Below are 20,881 nucleotides of genomic sequence, written 5' to 3' on the forward strand. Positions count from 1 at the left end.
TCACGCCACAGTGCGGGAAATAAGGAAGGTGGGGTCGAGTAAGTCCAGTGGTGTAGAAGGTGGCATGTTTGCCCGGTTTGCAAGAGGGCCTTGGTTCGAGTCCCGGTGGAGACCGGATGGCTTTTCTTTCCGAGTTCACCTCGGCATAATATTCAGAAAATATCTGTTCCCTTGAAAAGACAAGGTTCTTGTTCAAAGGAAACTTCCCCAATTCCCCAGGAAAAATCCTCAAAGCAGTAAAACCTACCAGATTTTTGGATCATTATAAAGCGACGGGAGGCAATCACACAGCATTTTTTTTTTTTCGTTTTTTTAGTGGTTCTGTTTTAGTTGGGAAAAATTATCGGGATATGGCCTAAGGAGATTCTAATACACTGATTCCCAACGTGGGCGTTAACGCCCCCTGGGGGGCGATGGAATGTTCCAGGGGGCGGTAGAAGCTACGGGTATAAATAACATAGGATCCTATGGGTTAGATTGCGTTGGGGCCAAAAAAATTCTCAAGGGGGCGAGATGGAACAAAAAGGGGAAACTGTGTGTGTGTTTGTTTTGTTCTAATACATTCTTCATGTTATTCTTCCCTCCATGGTGATGGCAGGGCTTTTTTTTTTTTTGGTGCAGTGGCGTCATCTGTTGTGGAAATCGGGGAAAAGTGACGTTACCAAGAGTTCGTGCGTGCGCAGGCATCCAACCTCTTTTCTCAGTTGTTGAATCTGGCAACGCTAATTTTAATCCTTGATTTCAACAAAGAATAAAAAAAATCAAGTAGGCTTCGTTGAACACACATGAAATAACGGGATATTTTTGGGGGAAAAAAGCCGGGGAAAACCAAAACTACGTGAACATACGGTAATGTCTCAAGAAATACAGGATGTATGGTCACATCACTGATGTGCCATATTTTTCTTTAGAAAATGCGTAAAGTTTTCAAATAATTTTTAACACCTGATTTCAGCGAAAAAATAATAATTTGAATTCACTTTCCCCTCAAAAAATACAAGGAGAAAAATCCGGCATGCATAGGCTGACCATATTTCCTCGAAAGAAATACGGGACATTGGGAAACCAAATACGGGAAAATACGGGACATCGCCAATTATCGCCAAACACGACACCAAAATCAAACAAAGTTGCCAAATATTGCGAAAATTACGGGAAATTACAATGGCGGGAAATGATACATTACTGCAATTGCAGTGGATCAAAATGTATTCCACGAAAAAAAAAAAAAAAAACGTTCACCAAGGCAAATGTGGGAGATTAATATTCTCATATATAGTTGTAATTATCATAAAATAATTTATGAGTTGAAAAATAATGTCAATCTTTGACTTCAATAAACAATAAAAATTCAAGTAGGCTTCGTGTAAAATACGGGAAAAACCAGGACACTTTTGCCAAAAAGTCGGGACGGCCAAAAAAACAGGAAACACCGGGACTGTCCCGGGAAATACGGGACGTATGGTCACCCTAGGCATGCACGACAGAAATTACCGAAAAATCTCCAGAAAAATACGGGTAATATGGTCACGATAAAGAATAAGACAACTCTATCTAGTGAGTTCGTCAGGTCAATACAGATTGTTTTTCCTTCCTTCCAAGGAACAAATGGAATCTAGTTGGAACCACAATACGCGGTAGTTGGGTATGCTTTTGTTGACCAGTTGAAAAAAAAAAAGAAGAGCAACTTTCCATTCCAAGACACAGTGCTATCATTTCAATTCAGGTAATAAATATTAGATGAGTCCATTCTTGTTAAATGAATCATCGAACACGATGAGCTTTATATGCGTAACATTAGTAATCGGAGATGATTGCGATCGGGGCTTAGATGAGTGGGAAACATACATATGTGTATATATATATACACACACATGTTCAGTTGTATTGTTTACGTAAAACTAATAATATATGACTGCATATTCATTTAGTGGAGCTTCCATTCTTAGTCTCAGCATTAGATGAATATTGATTATACTGTATTGTATTGAATTTCCTACCTTGTACATAATAGTCATTTTGTGAGATGTTTCTCTTCGGAATAAGTAGGGCGTGTATTGAATTTTGATCTCCCTCCTTCTTTTCATTTTATTTCATTATTTAATTTGATGAAAGAATATTTCTCATTACATGGTTTCTTATTTATGAGACTGAAGATTATTTTCCCGCTGAACCCATGGGGAGGCGGTGGTGGGACAACCTCCCGTCCGCGGGCCAGATGCGGCCCCCGCGCTAAGGATATCCACTCGTCCCGCTAAATGTGTGGGAAAGTAATACACACAGCAGGATGAAAGCCTATGCTGACCATACTTCCTTCATTAAGGGGACAAAAAATGCAATTGAAGTTGCTGATTACAGCCGAGAAATTTTGAATGCCAGTGTCAGTTAAAAGAATGTCGAAGGCGAGTAAGGTTGTTAATTATGGCCAGACGGAATTGTCAAAGGAAGTGGATTTGTCGATTATAGTAAAAAAAGAACTGTTTGCGACACCAATGCACAACCCTATGGCCTGCAGGCCAAATGTGGCCCTCTGAGTCTTCTGACAAAGCTTGCGATCTCAAACCTGACTTTTTAAAAATTAACCAAGTGGCACATTTCATGAAAAATAATCACTCAAGGGACCCACAGCATATTCGCTTGTGTGACCCCGCGATGCAGTTCGCATCACTTTGGTAGCCTGCACCACATTTAAAATCACTTAAGTGGCCTGTGGCACACTTCCACAGTACCTCGAGGACCCATAACATATTCACAGATCACTTGAATGACCAACAGCACAGTTCCAGAACACTCAGGGGGCCCGCAAGATAGGCAAATCACTTAAAATAACTTAACCACTCAAATCACTCAATCAGTGATTTGTAAGGCTCACAGTGCAGTTTTCACGTCACTTAAGTGACCCCACAGCATATTTACAGATCACTTGAGTTACCTACGGCACATTCTCCCAGATCACTCAAGTGACCTGCAGCACGTTCTCAGATCACGTAAGTCATCCAAATTTACACATCACTATTATGCTGCAGACCTGCGGCATTAATTTGCAAGTCAATTAATGATTTACCTGCCGGCACAGTTCTAAAGCACTTAAGTGGTCAGTAGTGCAGTTCCAGATCACTTAAGTGTCCTGCAACACGTTTTCGAACCAGTGAAGTGGTCTGCACCCAGGGCTATCTTAAGAGCATGGTGGGCCCGGGCCAAGTGATTTTTCTGAGGCCCTGCCTCGCAAATTCTTGAAAAATGCAACTACTTCTCATTTTTCTAATGCCCTCAGGTAGGCCCATGCGTTAAGACAGCACTGCCTGCACTCTCCTAAAGGTTGACACCTTTGGTCTATGTTAAGTAATTGCCAATTACAATCAAAAACAAATGTGTACAGCAAGTAAGGTTGCAAATTTCAGCCAAAAAATTGTCAACAGCATTTACAAGTCAATGAAAATCACTATTCTTGATGTAAAAAATTCAAATAAGCGTTGTTAAGAATAAGGGGGGAAGGGAACATTTTATAATAAATTTTTATTAAATGAAATTTGATAAGTAGAATGAGTCTCGCTCTTGGATTTAGGGTAGGGGGTTCCATGAGAAGAAAATATGGTCTAAAGGGAAACCATGGGCTGAAAAAAGTTGAGAAACACTGAACTATACTTAATCACTCAACTCGTATAAATTTGCCTTAACTATCGTGATTTGGTAATTTTCTTCAATCATCAGTTTATGAGCATAATGCATTCCATAAAGGTGTTAGTAATCTGAAACACAAACTTTCCCTTCTAGGAAATAATGTAAATTTGGTTGAGATTGTGTGAGCCTCGGAGAAAAACTGGCAACAGAAATAAATAAATTTCTCAAAGGGGAACTTCTAAAGAGTTAAGTAATTTTCTTAACTAAATATTATTTACATTTTTAGAGATGTAAAATTCTAGAGAATAATCTTTCGGAGAATATTTGAGAATAGGCCTATTCTCTGGAAAGACTACTATATTATAAATAACTTGGGAATATTCTTATAAGTTCTTGATGAGAATATTCTCTTGTTATTTATAATATAGTTACGTATATCCTTGAGAATATTCTCTGGAAGGACTACTTTTATAAATTACTGGGGAATAGGCTATTCTTATAGAAAATAATAAGAATTATTCTGAAGTTATTAATAATAGCGCTTCCAGAGAATATTCACGAATATTCTTTAGTTACCGAAATCTTTCCAGAGAGTATTATCAAAAATATATGTAATAGCATGTATTATAATAAATAAGCTTGATAAATGACTTGAGAATAATTAGTATTTTCGATAAGAGGTATTTTCTCTGGTAATTTATAATAGTAGTCCTTTGAGAGAATATTCTCAGTCCCCGTCTCTCTTCCCGTCAAGAAGATGGGAATATTGAAGTTCTGTAGATCACAATATTAAAGTTTGAAAGCGAGAAAATTAAACCAACATGGCTGAATTGCATAACTTTTAAAGAAATGTGAGTGATACACAGAATTTAAGTGCATGTGCATTGAAAAAACAACAGCTCTGTATCTTAGAATGAAGGTGATTGTATACGAATTGCGTCCTTTATCAATCGCCTTTGGTTTCATTTTTTGTTCAGAACCTATTTGTGAAAATTTATCTAATTGTAAACTAATTTTTTAAGGTTTTAATCTAAAGGTTTCTAAAATCTTTATTACCAAAATCAAACTTTTAAAACCTCTCGTCTTTGCCATTGGGGTGATTATACCAAAAATTGTTTTGTTGTAAATGTTTCAGGCGATGAAAACTGATTTATATTTCATAATATAAACAAAATTAGTAAAAAGTGTTTCATTATTCACACGAATAATGAATATTCTCGATTATTCTCCAATTTTTACAAATCCAGGAGAATATTCGCTGCCCCAAAGCAGAATGTTTAGCACTGTTCTGCGACATGTCGCAGATTTTTGCACATTCTGTTTTGGGGATTCTCTGGAGAATATTCTCACCTCACATCTATAAATAAGAATATTCATCCAACATATTTGTTATGTTTAGCATGATTCACTTATTTTATTCGCATATTACCACTATATTTACATTGGGAAAAAATATATAAGACGTAACTCAGAAGAAAATTCTATCTTAGATTCTTCGAGATCTATTCCTGACATTTTTTTAAATTACATTGAAAACAGACGATATAATTAGGCTGGCGATATTTTCTCATGAAAGAATATGAAATATTGGGATTTCAAGTAAGGTATAATACAAAACATCCCCAATTACCGCCGAAACAATTGATGCCAAAAGTAAGCAGAATTACCCAAAATATTGTTAAAATCACTGAAAAAATCACCAATTGTAAGAAATGAAGTGTTACTGGAAATTGCAATGAATTTTAAAATAAATTCATGCTAAACATAACAAATATGTTGGATGAATATTCTTATTTATAGTTGTGATTATCATAATATAATCTATGAATTAGGAAGATGATTTTAACCTGATTTCAGCAAAGAATTGAAATTTAAGTTGGCTTCATTGGAAATACGTGAAAGATAAGGGAATTTTCACACAAAAAAAGTCAGGATGGTCAAAAGTATGTACAAATACGAGAATGCCCTGGCTGCGCCACATTTAGGTACTTTGTTCCCCGGAGCAAACCAGCATTTTGGTTCCCTTGCCATGTAGAAGAAGCAGTTAATTTGACGCCCTTTTTGCTCCAGCTCCCAGGGCATCAGATCCATCTGCTCCCCCACCTCCAGTTGTGGCCCAGCAGATATGGAACATATGATCACCCTAGGTATAATGCATGAAAAAAAGAAAGGCAGGAAAATATGGTGTCGCCTCAGAAAAAAAAAAGTAACAGCAAAATAAACTATTCATAATTTTTAAGAAAACAAAAGATAGAATTACTGCTGATATTCAACAGAAAGTCGTCAAGAAAGAACAATTTATACGATTTTCAGAAGATTATACATTGTACAGCCTGTTTTTTTTTTTTTTTCTTTCCGGATACGTAAACGTTTTGATCCAGTCAGATCTGCAGTGGTCCCTGATGCTTGCCACGGTGACTGAAAAAATAATATTAGCAGCTTAGAGATATTTGATGTGTGATTGGTAAATTTGAGCATGAAAACAAATTTTTTCTGTATTTAAAATCAGCTTGCTTACCTACATGGGGAAGGGGATATCCAACTCCCGAAAAAGTCGGGGAATACTTTTTTTAATTTTTCTTCTGGAAAAAAAAAAAACCGTCCTGAAGAGAATTTGCGTACTCTGCAGTTATAACCATACCATGTATTTCCGTACCACTTGCAGCAAGAATGTGTTTGCTCCGTTTTTGGCACTTTTGGGAAATTTGAAAAAAAACCTACAAGAAACATTTTTTTTTTCTCTCCCCAATGCTACCTATGATGGTCATGCTTCATCTATTGACTAACACAGGAACTAACTGCTGGAGTTACTTTCGTCTCGCACCAAGGAAAGTAAAAAAATTTTACGGGGGGGGGGGGGGCATTGATCATGACTCAGAAATCCAAAAATGGTGCTAATCTCTTCTTGCTGCAAGCAACTCATTTATCAAGTTTTTAATTATACTCACGGGAAGCTGTCTAATGAATTAATTTTTTTAGAAAGGTGAAAACTATTGATGTCTTGAGAGATGGACGGTGAAATGGAAGTTGCTGATGCTCATTCTGTAAGTCTGCCGTTTATTTTTCATTAATTTTTTTTTTTTGTAATGTTATCATTTGAGTAATTTCAATGTCCCAGCAGTAAAATTGATTGGATTTACAGTGTCAGCTTGTCACAGAAAATTATTGGTGAAGGGCAAAAACTGGTCCCACGCAGGGTGTCAAGGTTGAACCATCCAGAGGAAATGTGGGATTCCGATCTGGATAACAAAGTTTGGAACATAGTCTGCAAACTGTTATTGAAAAACAAGCTTGAAAATTAATTGCGATCATTCAATTTTATCCTTTACCCAATAAAAATAAATGATGAAGTCATCCAATGAGCAACCACACTTCTTAATCATGGCAGGAACAGTTCACTGCAACACTGATACTACTTAAAAAGGGAGAGAAATTGTCCTCTTTCTTTCGATAACCAAAACTAAATTTATATATAACTCCCCCACACTGACGGCACAAAATAGGTTCTCTGCATTCCAGCCCACACGCAGACACAATTCTAAATACATATAGGTCGAAGGATTGAGCAAGTGAAAACGGAACAGTGGTTATTACTTGGTTTATTTTTATATGGATGAGATGACATTCATGTGGAAAGTAAAGCGAAGGTAAGGAAGGAAATCGCCCTACTGGAGAATGGTCTTGCCCTAGGTAGTCTCACTTGGAAGAACACGATATGTGCTGGTGGTCAGCTGCCGGTATTGTCCTGCATGCAGTTGGTATTTTTTTTGTCTGCGGAATGTTTGCAAGTAAAGAAGAGCAACATGGTGTTATTCTTTTTTAGTGGTAGAAGGAATGGGAATTCTTAAAATGCAAATTGGCAAACAAACACTTCTCCCCCCCCCCCCCCCCCCCCCATCATTCACAGGTACCTTTGGGTATCAAACAAATTTACTTCTTAACCATACATGCACCTCATACACATTCCTCTGTGGAATTTCTAACGAATCGGCATGTATCGAAATCTGTGTTCTGAGTGTATGTGTGGCCCCCTAACATATTTATGTTGTTGAGTTGGTTTGTTTAGTGTTCATACTGCCATTTTCTGAAGTAAAGATGGAAATGCTTGTATTTTTATGTTATGTCAGTATCATTGTGTAGGTCTCTCTGCTCTCTGCAGAGAGACTGTTTCAAGTGAGAGACCAGCCTGCATTTGCCGCTGAAAGCTGGAAAAATGCAGAAAACCAACTTCAACTGACCACCACTGTGCCTTCAACAGGGTTCGAACCTGGATCCTCAAAACAAAGGTCCCGCACAATGCCCACACAACCGCATAGCAGCTAAGATAATTTACTAGTAAAACTAGGTTTGGTTGCATTCATTGTTAAATATTGGACTGGTGGAGAAAAGTTGCAAAGAAACCCATCAACACTGAGAGAATCAACATGCACCAAATTTAAAAAATTATAATTTAGGTGCATTTATATATAGTGATATCAGTCTATAAATTCTCTTTTGATTGATTTTCTATTTCAAAAAACCTCAGCTCTTTCAATAATATATTCTTCATAAATTTAAAGCAAATGATTCTGATTCGTATAAATCCTTGCTCAACGATTTCTAACTGAAATGATTTTCTTTTCCATCCCCTGATGGTCCACAACTGACTGTGGTCTGCCATCATTTAACTGCCACATATTTCACACCTGAATATGGGACCTATGTCAGATTTGTGCTGGTGAAACCTAACAGTGTGCTTGCGTGTCAAGCGTTGTGACTGACTTGTGTTCAGTAGTTAGTGCTACTACTGAACCACACATGCACCTCGTCGATATTCCTCTGCAGAACTTCTAACGAGTTGGTGCATGTTGGAATGTGTGTGTGTAGTGAACCTGACGTGAAGTTTTTTTCTGTGTAATGCTTGTTGTGTGTAGTGTGCTTCCATCAATTTCTCTATGAGTGAAGTGTAAGGGGCCGTTCAAGTATTACGTAAGCAAATTTTTAGCCATTTTTGACACCCGCCCCCTTGTCAGCAAAATTTCATCATCAGCTCTCTGAATCCTAACGCATATTGGTGGGATCAGAGATGTACACAGGGGGGCTCGTGCCCCCTCCCACAATCAATAATTTATTTTTTTAATTGCAATTTCGGAAGAAAATACCTTTATATGTTGTTGTAATCAATTTTTGTTAATCTCAATGTTATCTGAAGGCTACGAACCCAAAATTATCTTTAATAAATTCATTGCGACCCACCTTCTAAGACATATAATGATAAATTGCATAAAAGCCTACGGACCAAATATGGTCCTGGGGGTTATCTGATGCTGCCTGCCCTCCTCAAATCTAATTTTATAAAAATGAACTAAGCCTACACATTTTTACAGATCACTTAAGTGTCCCGTGGTACAATTCTAAATCATTTAAGCAACCCATGGCACATTTTCAGATCATTTAAATGCCCCGGGACACAGTTCCAGAACTTAAGCAGTCCGTGACACATTTAGAGATAGATCCCTTGAGTGACATGTGACGTAGTTTTAGAGCACTTAAGTGGCCCCCGGTGCGGTTCTACATCACTCAAGTTACCCGCGGCACATTTTCAGATTATTTAAGTGATCCACGGCATATAATTACAGATCACTTGAGTGATGTGTGGCAGTTCCAGAGCACTTAGATCCACGAAACATTTAGAGATCACAAAGGGGCTCTGTAGGGCACTTATTAATAGGGGGATGTTACTTCAAGTGCCCATAAACTATCAGAAAGTTTTTCCCGTTTTCGGCACACAGAGTAAGGTGCCATTAAAAATATTTCATATTTTCATAAAGGGTGGTTGATGACGCAAGCATTATCCAACCCTCTCCCCCCTGTCCTCAAAGGTCAGCAAATCAGAAACCCCCTCCATCAATGATGACATAATACTTGAACAGCCCCTAATGATTGAATAATTGTATCGTTGTAGACCTGTTGCTCTCTGTGGCAAAGCTTTGAGATCCGCTCACATTCACGCCTCAAAGTTGGGAACCACAGAAAACCAACTTCAGCCATAATGTATATGTTTTAAGTTTGCTGATTCGCATGGTAGGCACGGCTCGAGACAATTCTCTACCCCGTGCAGGTCCTGTTTTTGACATCCCTCCTGTCCACCCATTTCCTATTCCGGCACTTCCCTTTTTTTTCCCTTGTGTATGTCAGATTTGGCATCCATCCTAGCACAGACAGAAATGTTTTCCCATTATTTTTTTTTCAAACAAAACTTTTCTTTGCCTTTCACATCAATTTCCCTGTTAGAGCCAGCGCCCCATGAGGCGACATAGCCCAAGAGCTGCGTCACGGCATCAGAGCTTTTTTCAAAGGAATAGCAAACTCAAAGCTGGAAAACCTCAGAAAATCATATTTAGCAAACCATTACTGTGTGTCAACAAGTTCCAAACTTAGATTTTCGTGACATGATTACATAGCAAATAGATGGCAAAACTCTGAATATTTATGACTAATTTTTTACAGATTCGGTTTTTATTTCTCGATCTTGGAAAATTTTTTGCAATTTTTTAAGGCAATCCAATCCTGTATGATTTTTCTCAAAAAAAGTTGCATGTGTAATCTTGTGGGAATGAAGCGAATATGTGCCTGTCTCTGAATGAGGGAGGGTGGCTGCAAAAGTACAGTAATTTTCAATATACAGTCGAATCCTGTTTTAATGAATATCGTTATAGCGAGAATCTCATTTTAGCGAACACTTTTCTAATCCCCAGATAAGTGTACATAGCAGCAATGCTAAAGCCTGGAATTCCTTTATAATGTAATTTCATTATAACGAAATGATTTCTCTGGTCTCTTGGAGTTCGTTGTAATGGGATTCGACTGTATAAACCCACAAGAGAAAAACTCTCTGAAATTAAAAAATTTGATGTAATAGCTGCTCATTCAGGAATACAACTGGATATTTTGTCAGCCTATTCATGATACCCCGCTGGGTTGTATTATACCAATACTTCAGTACTTGCTGAAAAGTAGTGGAATTACTTTTGAAGGTCATAATGTAGCGCGATCATAGTAGACAGTAAGAAGGAGAAGAAAAAAAAATAGAAAAAATTTGTTAAAGGTCTTCCTCTCTGTACTTTTTTTTTCTGCACTCAGAAAAAAAAACACGTCCCACTTGACATGTGAACTAAATTTTCATCCCAAAATTATTTGATGCACTATAGTGCATCAGCGACATCTCTGTCTGTTTGAAATTTTACCAACAGTGGAACCTAGATGATGAAGTTGTGGGCTATGTCACACTTTCAGTATAGGTACCACATTTTTTTTTCCTTCATCTCCTGACATGCACGATATAAAATGAAAGGTTACTGTATTTATGGATTAACAATAAAAATTTTCTTGATTCTTTCCGTTTTACTTGCAGGCTAGTGATTCAATTGTAAATATGTCAACGGAGGAGAATGAAGCTCCTGGACTAGATTGTGATGTGACTGTGAGTTTTCTTTTATAAATCAATTCACTAAATGATTGATATTAGATATTAGAAAGTCCTTCATTCTTTTCAAAATTTTGAATGAGTTTTTTTTTTAATTTATCATGGTAATGATTAATAACGTGATTTGAACAAGCATGGGTTGAAGATTATAGCATTTGCTAATACATTTCAGCCTAGTAATATCCCAAATGTATGCAATAGATGGAGCCAATAAGCAAGTAAGTCAGGGAGCAATTTCACATAAAAATACGTTAGATATCAATTAGCTTGGGGTTAATATTTCCAAAAATAACACCAGTCTTTTCGAAAAAAACTGCAATCGAAAATTCAAGTTTCCCTGCTCATAATTAAAAAATTATCATTAAAAGTTTTCAAATTGCTCCAAAATGGGTACAAATGAATGTCATGTGTAGTGTGGTATATTGGATAATACTTTCGCCCATCGAAAGAAGTGATCTTCTTGTGTTAAAGCGGGGTAATTTTGTTATCAGTATTTTTTTTATTTGCATTGGAAGTGAACAAACTTAAAGAGTGTCCAAATTAGAGTGGCAGACGAGAGTGACAGGGTTCATTATGAATAAATATTAGATGGCATCAGTTTGAACTCTGCATATTAAATGGTGACACAAAAGTTACTTCAAAAGTGTAAAGTGTTTCTAAATGGTTCTAAGGCCCAAATTGATTTCCAAAATCTCTGGAAAGATTCAGATCTTAAGCTGCTTTTCTCCAGTTTCTGCTTTTAGCACCTTAAAAATTGACTCGGCTTGGTGGCATGTGGTGGTCTGATTGAATGGACAATATGTATCCTGATTATCACATTCCTATTGAAATATTGTTTCCATCTCAGCTATAATCCCATAACGATTATGAATTATGCTGAACTCAAGAACTAGGTATTTTTCACAGAAAATCACTTAAATTGAGGTATGATTGTAGTTATTTTCTATTAGTTCTAAAGTGTTGTGTTTGGTTAAAATGTGAAATTAATTGCAATAGAATCTCTTGATGATATAAATGCTGAAACTCTCATGTGTTTCCTTTATAGGTTGAAGAAGATGATTATAGTATGAATGTTGAAATTCAGGATGATGTCACTTCAAGTCCAGAACCACCAGATGTAAACGATTATCTTCCATTTCAAAATCTGGCATTGGAGCTAGAGGAAAACATGGCATCACCCGTGAACAACCTGTTAGTCGAAGAACAATCTGAAAGCACAGTGTTGTCAAATAACACATTTTCTTCAGATAGAACAGAAGAGACTGCATCCTTGGTAGCATCTGATTCAGCTGCTAACTCGAATCTTGATGTTGAGAAAAGCTTTCCTAGCAATGGTAATTATTACTTTACTGGATTGAAACCTAACTGGTGCTGTGTGTATTGTGTATCTCCCAACCTTCTGTGTGTATTGTCAAATTATTCTCATGGTACTTGATAGGCAAATGAGCCTTGATTGTACCCTTCCCCGGACCATTTCATCATTTCCAGTGGGTGATATTGCTCACTTTGGTAAACACTGCACTATAGAGCAGAGAATGTAATTTGCATAATCTTCATGATAAATTTTAGGTTTCATGCAGTGTGCAAACAATGAAAAAGGGTAATATTTTGAAATTTTAATAATGTGAGCTCATAAATATTATATCTGGTTCAGGGATTCGTTTTCAAATTGCAAGCACTGTGTATTAGTGCACTCTAGATCAGTGGTTCTTAACCGTTTTTCCATCCTTCACTCCCAGTGCGATTTGGTTTACACTGAAAAGAAAAGATTCAACATTACCCAATGAATATTTCGAAACAGTTTTGATTCTTCTTAACAGGAAACACATAGCTGCCAAGTCTTTCAGATTATCTGGGAGGCTTCCAAATTTGTACTCCATTTCCATGACTCCGGAAAAATTCTGAAATCTAAATATTTAAATTGTGATTGTAAAAAAATCCCTAATTTTTAGGAAAAATTATTCCCAAAGTATTCATCTAGAAAAAAGACTTCCTTTCATTTTCAATCCTCAAAATGATGTTCTAAGCACAATGTAAATTGTCGCCATTACTTCAAATCACAAAATATGCATCATTTTCAGAGTTGGCAACTGCTACAGATTGTCTGTAGTTTCTACGGATGGCTGCAATATACTACGGAGCAGTGGGTGACACTCTCAATACTACAGTAATCAGTTTTAAAAAAAATCAGGTCTCATTTATCATAACGATGAATTTGTATACGCATGTGACAGAGTTCGAGAGAAGACAAACTCGTAGCCTATCTGTTTTGTCTGTATGCAGAATGCAATCTGTAAAAGTTACGTCTACTGGTTGTGGTTGACAACATCATGGGTTGATATTTGGAGGAAGGGCATTGCTGCTTCCTCCTCTTCCCCCCCCCCCCGGCATCAAAGGTGGAGCTGACTGATCTATGTATATATGTTATTGCCAAAGCCAGAAATTGGCCAATTTGCAATGGGACTGGCCACTTCACGGATTGGCAAATTTTGTTAAATTATGACCTTTCCAATATCCAAATTATATAATTTAATAATCATTTTTACAATTTTTCTCTCAAATTTCACTTTTTTTTTCTCTAGTCACACAGAGCTATTCCAATACAGATACTATGTATAGCCATTGACGATTAAAAAAATGGATTTGGCTCCTACCATGCCTTCTTACATCAGCACATCATTTGGCTAGTGATCTCCAGCCACTTCACAAAATGGCCGGCCAAAGTCTGAATCATTTTTGCAATTTGGACTTTGGCCAAAACTTTTAGCCAATTCACGAATCGGCCACACTTCGAGCTTTGGCAATAACGTATATATGAATTGACATCATCATCTTTGCGCTCCCCCCTCCCCAGAGGTTCAAGTCTATCTTCACCCATGGTTGATGATCGACGATTTGGCACTAATTGAAATGGCTTGCACTATATCAAGATTTTTGCTATGGGAAAAAATCCCTACAGTTTTTGTAATCTTCGAATGAAAAATCCCCACAATGTTTCTCATTAGTCCTTATATTTATTTTCATATGGAATTCGGATTAGCACGAAAATTATCAGTCAACTCATATATTTGAGTTATTGATGCATTTGCCATTCTCAATATTGTTTGCTAAATATGTGCTGTTCAATTTCAGCTGGAATTTTTGACAAGCAAAAGTTTAATTTTCAGTCCCAAAACGAGAATACATCAGTAACTTAAATATATGAGTTTACCAATAATGTCTCCTGCCAGGCGGAATTGAAAATGTTTAGAAATATTCATTAGAATAGTTGTTAGGTAACGTTAAATCCTTTTTTTTCCACATTGGTGTAAAATAGTCCCAAATTATGGTGCGTGTTGATTTTTAGTGGCTAATTTGTTGTTGCTTTTCTGTGTTTAATATTTTTCTTAAATCAACATAGAAAAACAGTGCAATAGCTAACCGAAAAAGACACTTTAGTAAAACATTTGAAAACTGCATATAAGAGGCAAATATTGTTCTTCAAGTTTCTTCAAACTGGTCTGAGAACATTTGAATTTCGCATGACAAATTTCTGCGAACAAAAGCTAAAACGTGCTGAAATTTTGGTACAATTCGTATTTTTTAAAGAATTTAAAAATTATATTTCCCTCATAATCGCAATCTTCTTGAATAATTAGTTTAAATTTTAAAGATTTTTTTTACATCTTTCACACCCATAAAAAGTTTTTCACACCCCTGGTTAAGAACCACTGCTCTAAATCAAGAGTGGGGGAGGGGCACAAACTTTTCAAATCTGCTGGCCAGGTACACAATATAGCTACCTATCTTGTCAGTCGCAAAATTTTGCACTAAACATGCTGTGTTGTTGCATATTATTTTTATTAGCTCCTTCCATGAAACTCCTTTACTGGCTGGAGGTCGTGCAACCCCCTTTAGTAATTAGTTGGTTGTCTCCTCTTTTTAGATCAAAAGAAAAGCACCTGAATTTAAACTCAAATAAGTACGATAATAATCTGTGATGTTAGAGATAGAGAGTTTGTGCGTGCAAAATCTGGTGTGCTAGATTTTGCTCTATCCTTATAATTCACAGATTAAGGATAGAGCAAAACATTGTATTGATTTGAGTTGAAATTCGGGTGCTTTCTTTCGCAAGAATGTGCAATGTCTGTGAGCTCAAGCATAGCCCATTCTTGTGTAGTTTGGTGAGCACTAGGTTGAATATGCCTATTCTAAGTTTTTAATATTTATATTCAATTTTTCCTTCCTTTTTTTCTCCTCAGATGATACTGAAGTGACTTATACTAATTCAAGTTTTGGAACTCCAAACATAGAAGATCCAAATGACAACATTTCTGTGGTATATTTCTTTGTCAATGGTTCCCCGCCCCCCCCCCCCATCTTTTCTTCCTGTCTTTGTACATAAGTTCCTGTATAAATTGGAATTACAGTAAAACCTTGATGAGTTGTCATTCAAGTTTTCAAGAGATTATGACGACTTAAGCAAAGTGTCATCAGTTTGAGTGCGATACTGTAAAAATTGTATAAGTTTAAAACATGGCATTTATTCAAATACAAATAAAATTACAATAATAAATTTATAAATTACAATAAAAGAAAAATGATTTTTTTTTTTTTTTTCGTTTTATGGTATTTAACTTATGGCTTAATGCCCAGGTACATTTGCAGGCTATACAGTTTTTTTTTAATTTAGACATGAGAGCAACTATTAGAATAGTCAACTTTTTCTTTAACACATTAATGCACATTAATTTTACAACACATTTAATTGTAGTGCCATAAATTCTTCAGCAGTAGTTCATGACATGTAAGGTAATACCAAATTCAGGGACGTCTTGAAGGGACAATGGGCAGGGCAGAGCAGACATTAGAAGGCCTCCACTCAGGGAAAAAATGTCTGTTTTGTCAACAAATATATTTTGCTCAAATTTGAAGCCCCCCAAAAAAGTTAGGGCTCTTGGAAAATACCTCCCTTGCCCATTCCAACTTGAATAGACCCTAACGCTTCAAGAACTTATGTTTTTCCTCATTCAGCAAATGAACTGCTGTGTGGTGGCCGAGTGGTCATAGTGACGGACTTTCATTGCAAGGACCCAGGTTCAAACCCCACAGTCACCACAGTAGCGGTCAGCTGAAGTTGGTTTTCTGTGGTTCCCAAATTTAAGATGTGAATGGAAGCTGATCTCTGCATTGAAAAGTCTCGCCACAGAGAGGAACAGGCCTACAATGGTACAAATATTCAATCATTTCACTTCTGAAATACTGTGTACTGTGAAATCAGACACAACGCTATATATGCACTCAAACTGTTAGGTACGCACTCTCGCACCTCACTCTGTAGTAAGTTGCCCATGGCTATAGAGCGGAGTTGTGCTTGGTTTGAAACAAAGTAAGTCAGCAAATGAACTTCCTCGGTGTTACTTTTATCACTCAAGCTTTTCTTTTTTGATTCGTAAGGCTTATATGGTCGTTTTGGAACATATAATGATGCGTTTTAATCAAGCTCTTTCTTCTTTCTTTAAATGGAGCTCTAGAAATCATCTGTTCCTCTCTTTCAAACTTTTCAATAGTGATGAGTTATTTGAAATTAGCAACGAGTAAATAGGGGTTTAATAACATTGTTATCTATGAAAGCTATATAGATGGGACGGGAGAAAATCAGACGACTTAACTGGAGTGACTACTTATTAGGGTGATGACTTATCAAGGTTTTACTGTATAAGAATTCACACCTCATCAATGTGGTTGAAGGTCAAATATAAGGCATGGTTCGAAATTAAAGGCCAGTCAGTAATAAAATGAATGATTTAAGAAATGACGGTTTCAAAAATTTACTTATTTACTTTTATTTTTCTACATAATCACCATGTCATTACAAACATTTTTGATATTGTGAAACAAGCTGCTTCAGGGGGGATGATCAAAAATCTCACATCTGAATTTTTGAATTGTTTCCGCAGTGGGTACAGACGTACACTGTCACGAAAGAGAACAATTCCTAAGCTCAACATTCTCTGTTGTCTGTTTTGAATGGAACAGCACAGTTTAGAACGTCTTTGCACAATAGACTTATGATGTAATGGTTGTTCCAGGTTCCATAAAATCAATCAAAAGCACAACCTTTTGTTCCCCAAATACAGATGCTATGATTTTTCTTTAAGACTAGGATGATCCGCGGTTTTCAACCGGTGCTCCGTGACCGCTCGAGGATAATAAAATAAATCAGTAAATTTGATAAACAAACAAAAAAAAAAAGGAGGCCTAAAGGGTACCACCATATAAATAATATACTAAAAAGGGCTCCTCAAGTTGAACAGGGCTCCACCATAGAAATTATACACTGAAAAGGGCTCCGCGGGTCAGAAAAGGTTGAGAATTGCTGGTTTAGATCGAGGGTTCCCAATTTTATTGTTCCATCGCCCCCTCAACTGAAGCCAACCCATAACATCCTATGTTATATTCATAGTTTTTACTACTGTGAATCTTTCCATTGCCCCCTTTAGAAAGCACTGGTATAGGTGAAACGGAATGGAATGACGCCACTGCATGGATTGTTGTTTCATGTCGGTATTTACATAGGAAATCCGTATTTCATTGCCAATTATGATATCAGAATGAAACTTGTCTCCCTCATGGTTGAAGTATTTGAGAAAAGCACTTGCAGATTCCGTTCTATAATCTTTGTTAGCGTCTGTGAGCATTTTCGGTACCCATCGTGTACACAGTTTCCGATAACTGAGAATTTCCAGTCACAATTGTCAACAACGTTTTCCTAGAAAGTTCTGAAAATTTTAGAGAAAGATTGTTTGTTGTAAAGCAATGATTTGCATTCACATTCTCAACAACGTTTTCCTAGAAAGTTCTGAAAATTTTAGAGAAAGATTGTTTGTTGTAAAGCAATGATGCATGATTTCATTCACATTCTCAACAAGATCATCAATCCAGACACTTCGGTCTACCACTCCACTGCTCATCATGAACATTGAATGTCTTTCCTTAAACTCATGACACCATTGCTTCACTTTTCCTTTGCTCATTATAGTAGGCGTATGTTTTACACAATTGATGGGAAATTTGAAAAGTATTTGGAAATCTAATCACTGATTGAATTTGACAACCAGGAGGGGCATTTGTTATTACTGCACTCAAATATTAACACACTGTCTTGCAAAGGCAGAGGACAATCAACTGAATGTGGAGGTTATATTCCCAACAGACCAGTTAACGCTTCTATGCGCACGCGATCCAGTCAGTATTACGAATCACTTTTTATACGTGACAGGCTCTTAATTTTGAATCTTGCCTCGTATTAAAGGTATTTATTCAGTTTTATTCTCTCAAACAATTTTTTTCACTCCAACGTCAATGCCTTTTTTATTTCTTCTATAGGGCTCTACAAAAACATATCTGGAACAATTTCTAATTTCCTCTGGTAAGTATTAAAACCATGCATATATATATAAATACAGTAGAGTCTGCATTATTTACATTCTTGAACTGTGACTATACAGTTCGCCCCCCATATTCGTGGGGGTTACGTTCTGGGGGTGGCTGGAAATCCGTGAATAACCGAAACCATAGTGTTTTTTTTATTTTTATGTCTGGTTTATTGAACAGCATGAGAAGAGCAGGGTAACGTAGAGGTATAAGGGAATGTAAAAGAGGGTGAAGCGATTGTTGGTGATGTTTTCTGAAAGAACATTGTGATTTCGGTTTGCCTTTTCTTCTTCTTCATATCATCAAGTATGTTGGAATATGATGACAAGGCTTCCTCTACCAGTTTTTCTACATGTGAAGAGCATACCACAGAGGGATCTATGCCGTGAAAACAATCAATTGCTGATTTAAACATGCGAAGCCCTTCCATTATGTTACTCATGGTGAACTTGTCTTCTCCTTCTTTATCTTGATCATCTTCATCTGGTACCGCTTCAATTTCAGGAGCAGTCAACTGCATTAATTCCTCCTCGGTCAATCCCTCTGAATTGCTGTTAATTTAGGTGTTCGACTTCCTCTGTATCCATATCATTGAACCCTTTTCCACCCACCTGTTTCGCTAACGTGACAATGTCTTTTATAGTCTCTTCAGTTGGTTCTGTAGAAATGGTTGTGTCCTTTAGCGCACATTGTGGCCAAAGGTTAATCCAACCCAAGGTGACTGTTTCCCTCTTGGGAGCTGCCACGGCTCTAGTGATGACAGTAATGTCATTAGCGAGCTATCCTAAACATGCACAACTCAAATTTTGTAAACGAAACACGCGAATGATGGTTTCTGGATGATGCAAACAAAAAAAATTTCCAATAAAGGAAAAAACAAACCGCGAATATGGGGGGGGGGTGGCTGACTGTATATTTTCTTTTCAACCTGACTTATGGAATACTTTTATTTTTGTGAAATGAAAAAAGTTAATGTGAAGTATGTTTTAAATTTTTAGTAAACCTGTCTGTACATTCATTTTTCCTGCTTTCTAATTTTTGCCTTTTGCTGTTGATTTTGTGTTACAAATTTTTATGATTTAATATTTAGTTAAAAACTTTTTTTCAGCTTCAAACAGTGTTCCTGACAGTGATTCAGCTGTTAATGAAGATGGTGATGACAGAGGGCTTCCATTACATAGGTTTGCTACTAGTAAGTACAAAAGGCAATCTGTTTTTATCAATTTTGAAAATAGTTGGCTTATTTTCAGTAAATATACCTTTTTGAAACATATTTCATTGGAACATCCAAAAAACCTTTTATTTATTTTTATTTCATTTCACCAATCATGAAATGACTTGTTTTATCAGTTACTTAAAAAAAATAATGTTTGTAATGGTATTTGCTTATCTATTAATTTTTTACATACGTGAAACAGCGATTTATGTGGGCATGATTCTTACATGAATATGCTCATAATCTAAAATGCTTGATATGAAATCAAACTTTCCCATGGGGAATAATGTAAACTCAAATGATGTGTTACAAAACCCTGAAACAGAATGTTCTGCAATGAGCCCTCAAGTTACCCATAATCTGAAGTTTTATTACGTACAAGTAAGTATATTAGATCTTACTCAAGACTTTTTCTCGAATCCACTTGTTAAGCATTCTTTTAGTTGTTGAACCTAAGGCCATGATGAAGAATGAGCGTGTCTTTTTTTTCTTTCATCATTTGGGTGTTGTAAAGCCTGTGTATGTTTTCATATGATTTTTGAAATAGCTCAGGAGTTTGCCTTAGAACCAGTTACTGGTTCAAACTTGAAGTATGATGATAACAGTCTGTTTTGGCTGACATATATGATTTAAGCATACAGATTTTGTAATATATGACACTGGAGCAGGTTAATGGGAAATTGTCAGCAACCAAGACACCAACGTGGAGTTTCAAGGTGACAGAGCCAATAGAGAACATGATGAAAGCAATTCAAGTGAAGAAAATTCTGGATAGGTTTAAATTTCGTTCCTTTTGGAGAAAAAAATTTCTCATGTGCTTTTTGATAGTAACTAATATTGTGTGGAGGTGCATATTCCGAACCAGAAATTTAACTTGCATGCAGTGTTAGATCAAGAAATTAATTTCTGAATTAATTTTTTCAAGAAATTTAATTTCTTAATCCCAAAATTTTCCTACATGATGCCATTACATTGCATTGCCTCGAGGATCATGTATTAAGTGGGGTCCACTTTATTTTAATTCCATTCCATTCTGTTCATGGTCGTATATTTGATCTTAAAAATTAGTGTAATATCAGCAGGCAGCTTAAACAAATTTAACTAATGTTACAAAGTAACTTTCAGTTTTACATAGAAACTTGGCATAAATGACACTTCTTGAA

General features: G+C 36.4%; 1 protein-coding gene across 4 annotated transcripts in view; it reads left to right on the plus strand.

Annotated features, from left to right (window-relative positions):
• The first annotated feature begins 1,576 nt into the window (after window positions 1-1,576).
• LOC149089455 (uncharacterized) overlaps window positions 1,577-20,881 on the plus strand; it is an 85,963-nt gene continuing 66,658 nt past the window's right edge. Inside the window, exons 1-8 of one of the 4 annotated variants that reach the window (XM_089238657.1) lie at window positions 1,577-1,726; window positions 3,775-3,866; window positions 6,601-6,665; window positions 11,015-11,083; window positions 12,132-12,420; window positions 15,328-15,404; window positions 18,455-18,497; window positions 19,611-19,694. In XM_089238657.1, coding sequence (XP_089094783.1) covers window positions 6,630-6,665; window positions 11,015-11,083; window positions 12,132-12,420; window positions 15,328-15,404; window positions 18,455-18,497; window positions 19,611-19,694 — 598 coding nt within the window. In that variant the 5' untranslated portion in view covers window positions 1,577-1,726; window positions 3,775-3,866; window positions 6,601-6,629. The remainder of the gene's footprint in view (window positions 1,727-3,774; window positions 3,867-6,600; window positions 6,666-11,014; window positions 11,084-12,131; window positions 12,421-15,327; window positions 15,405-18,454; window positions 18,498-19,610; window positions 19,695-20,881) is intronic. The other 3 variants (XM_089238646.1, XM_089238651.1, XM_089238643.1) reach the window with 3 other exon arrangements.

The sequence above is a fragment of the Pholcus phalangioides genome, unplaced genomic scaffold (assembly GCF_987345545.1).
Source record: "Pholcus phalangioides strain wild (caught in Gottingen) unplaced genomic scaffold, Ppha-v1.0 ptg000002l_1, whole genome shotgun sequence".
Taxonomy (NCBI): domain Eukaryota; kingdom Metazoa; phylum Arthropoda; class Arachnida; order Araneae; family Pholcidae; genus Pholcus; species Pholcus phalangioides.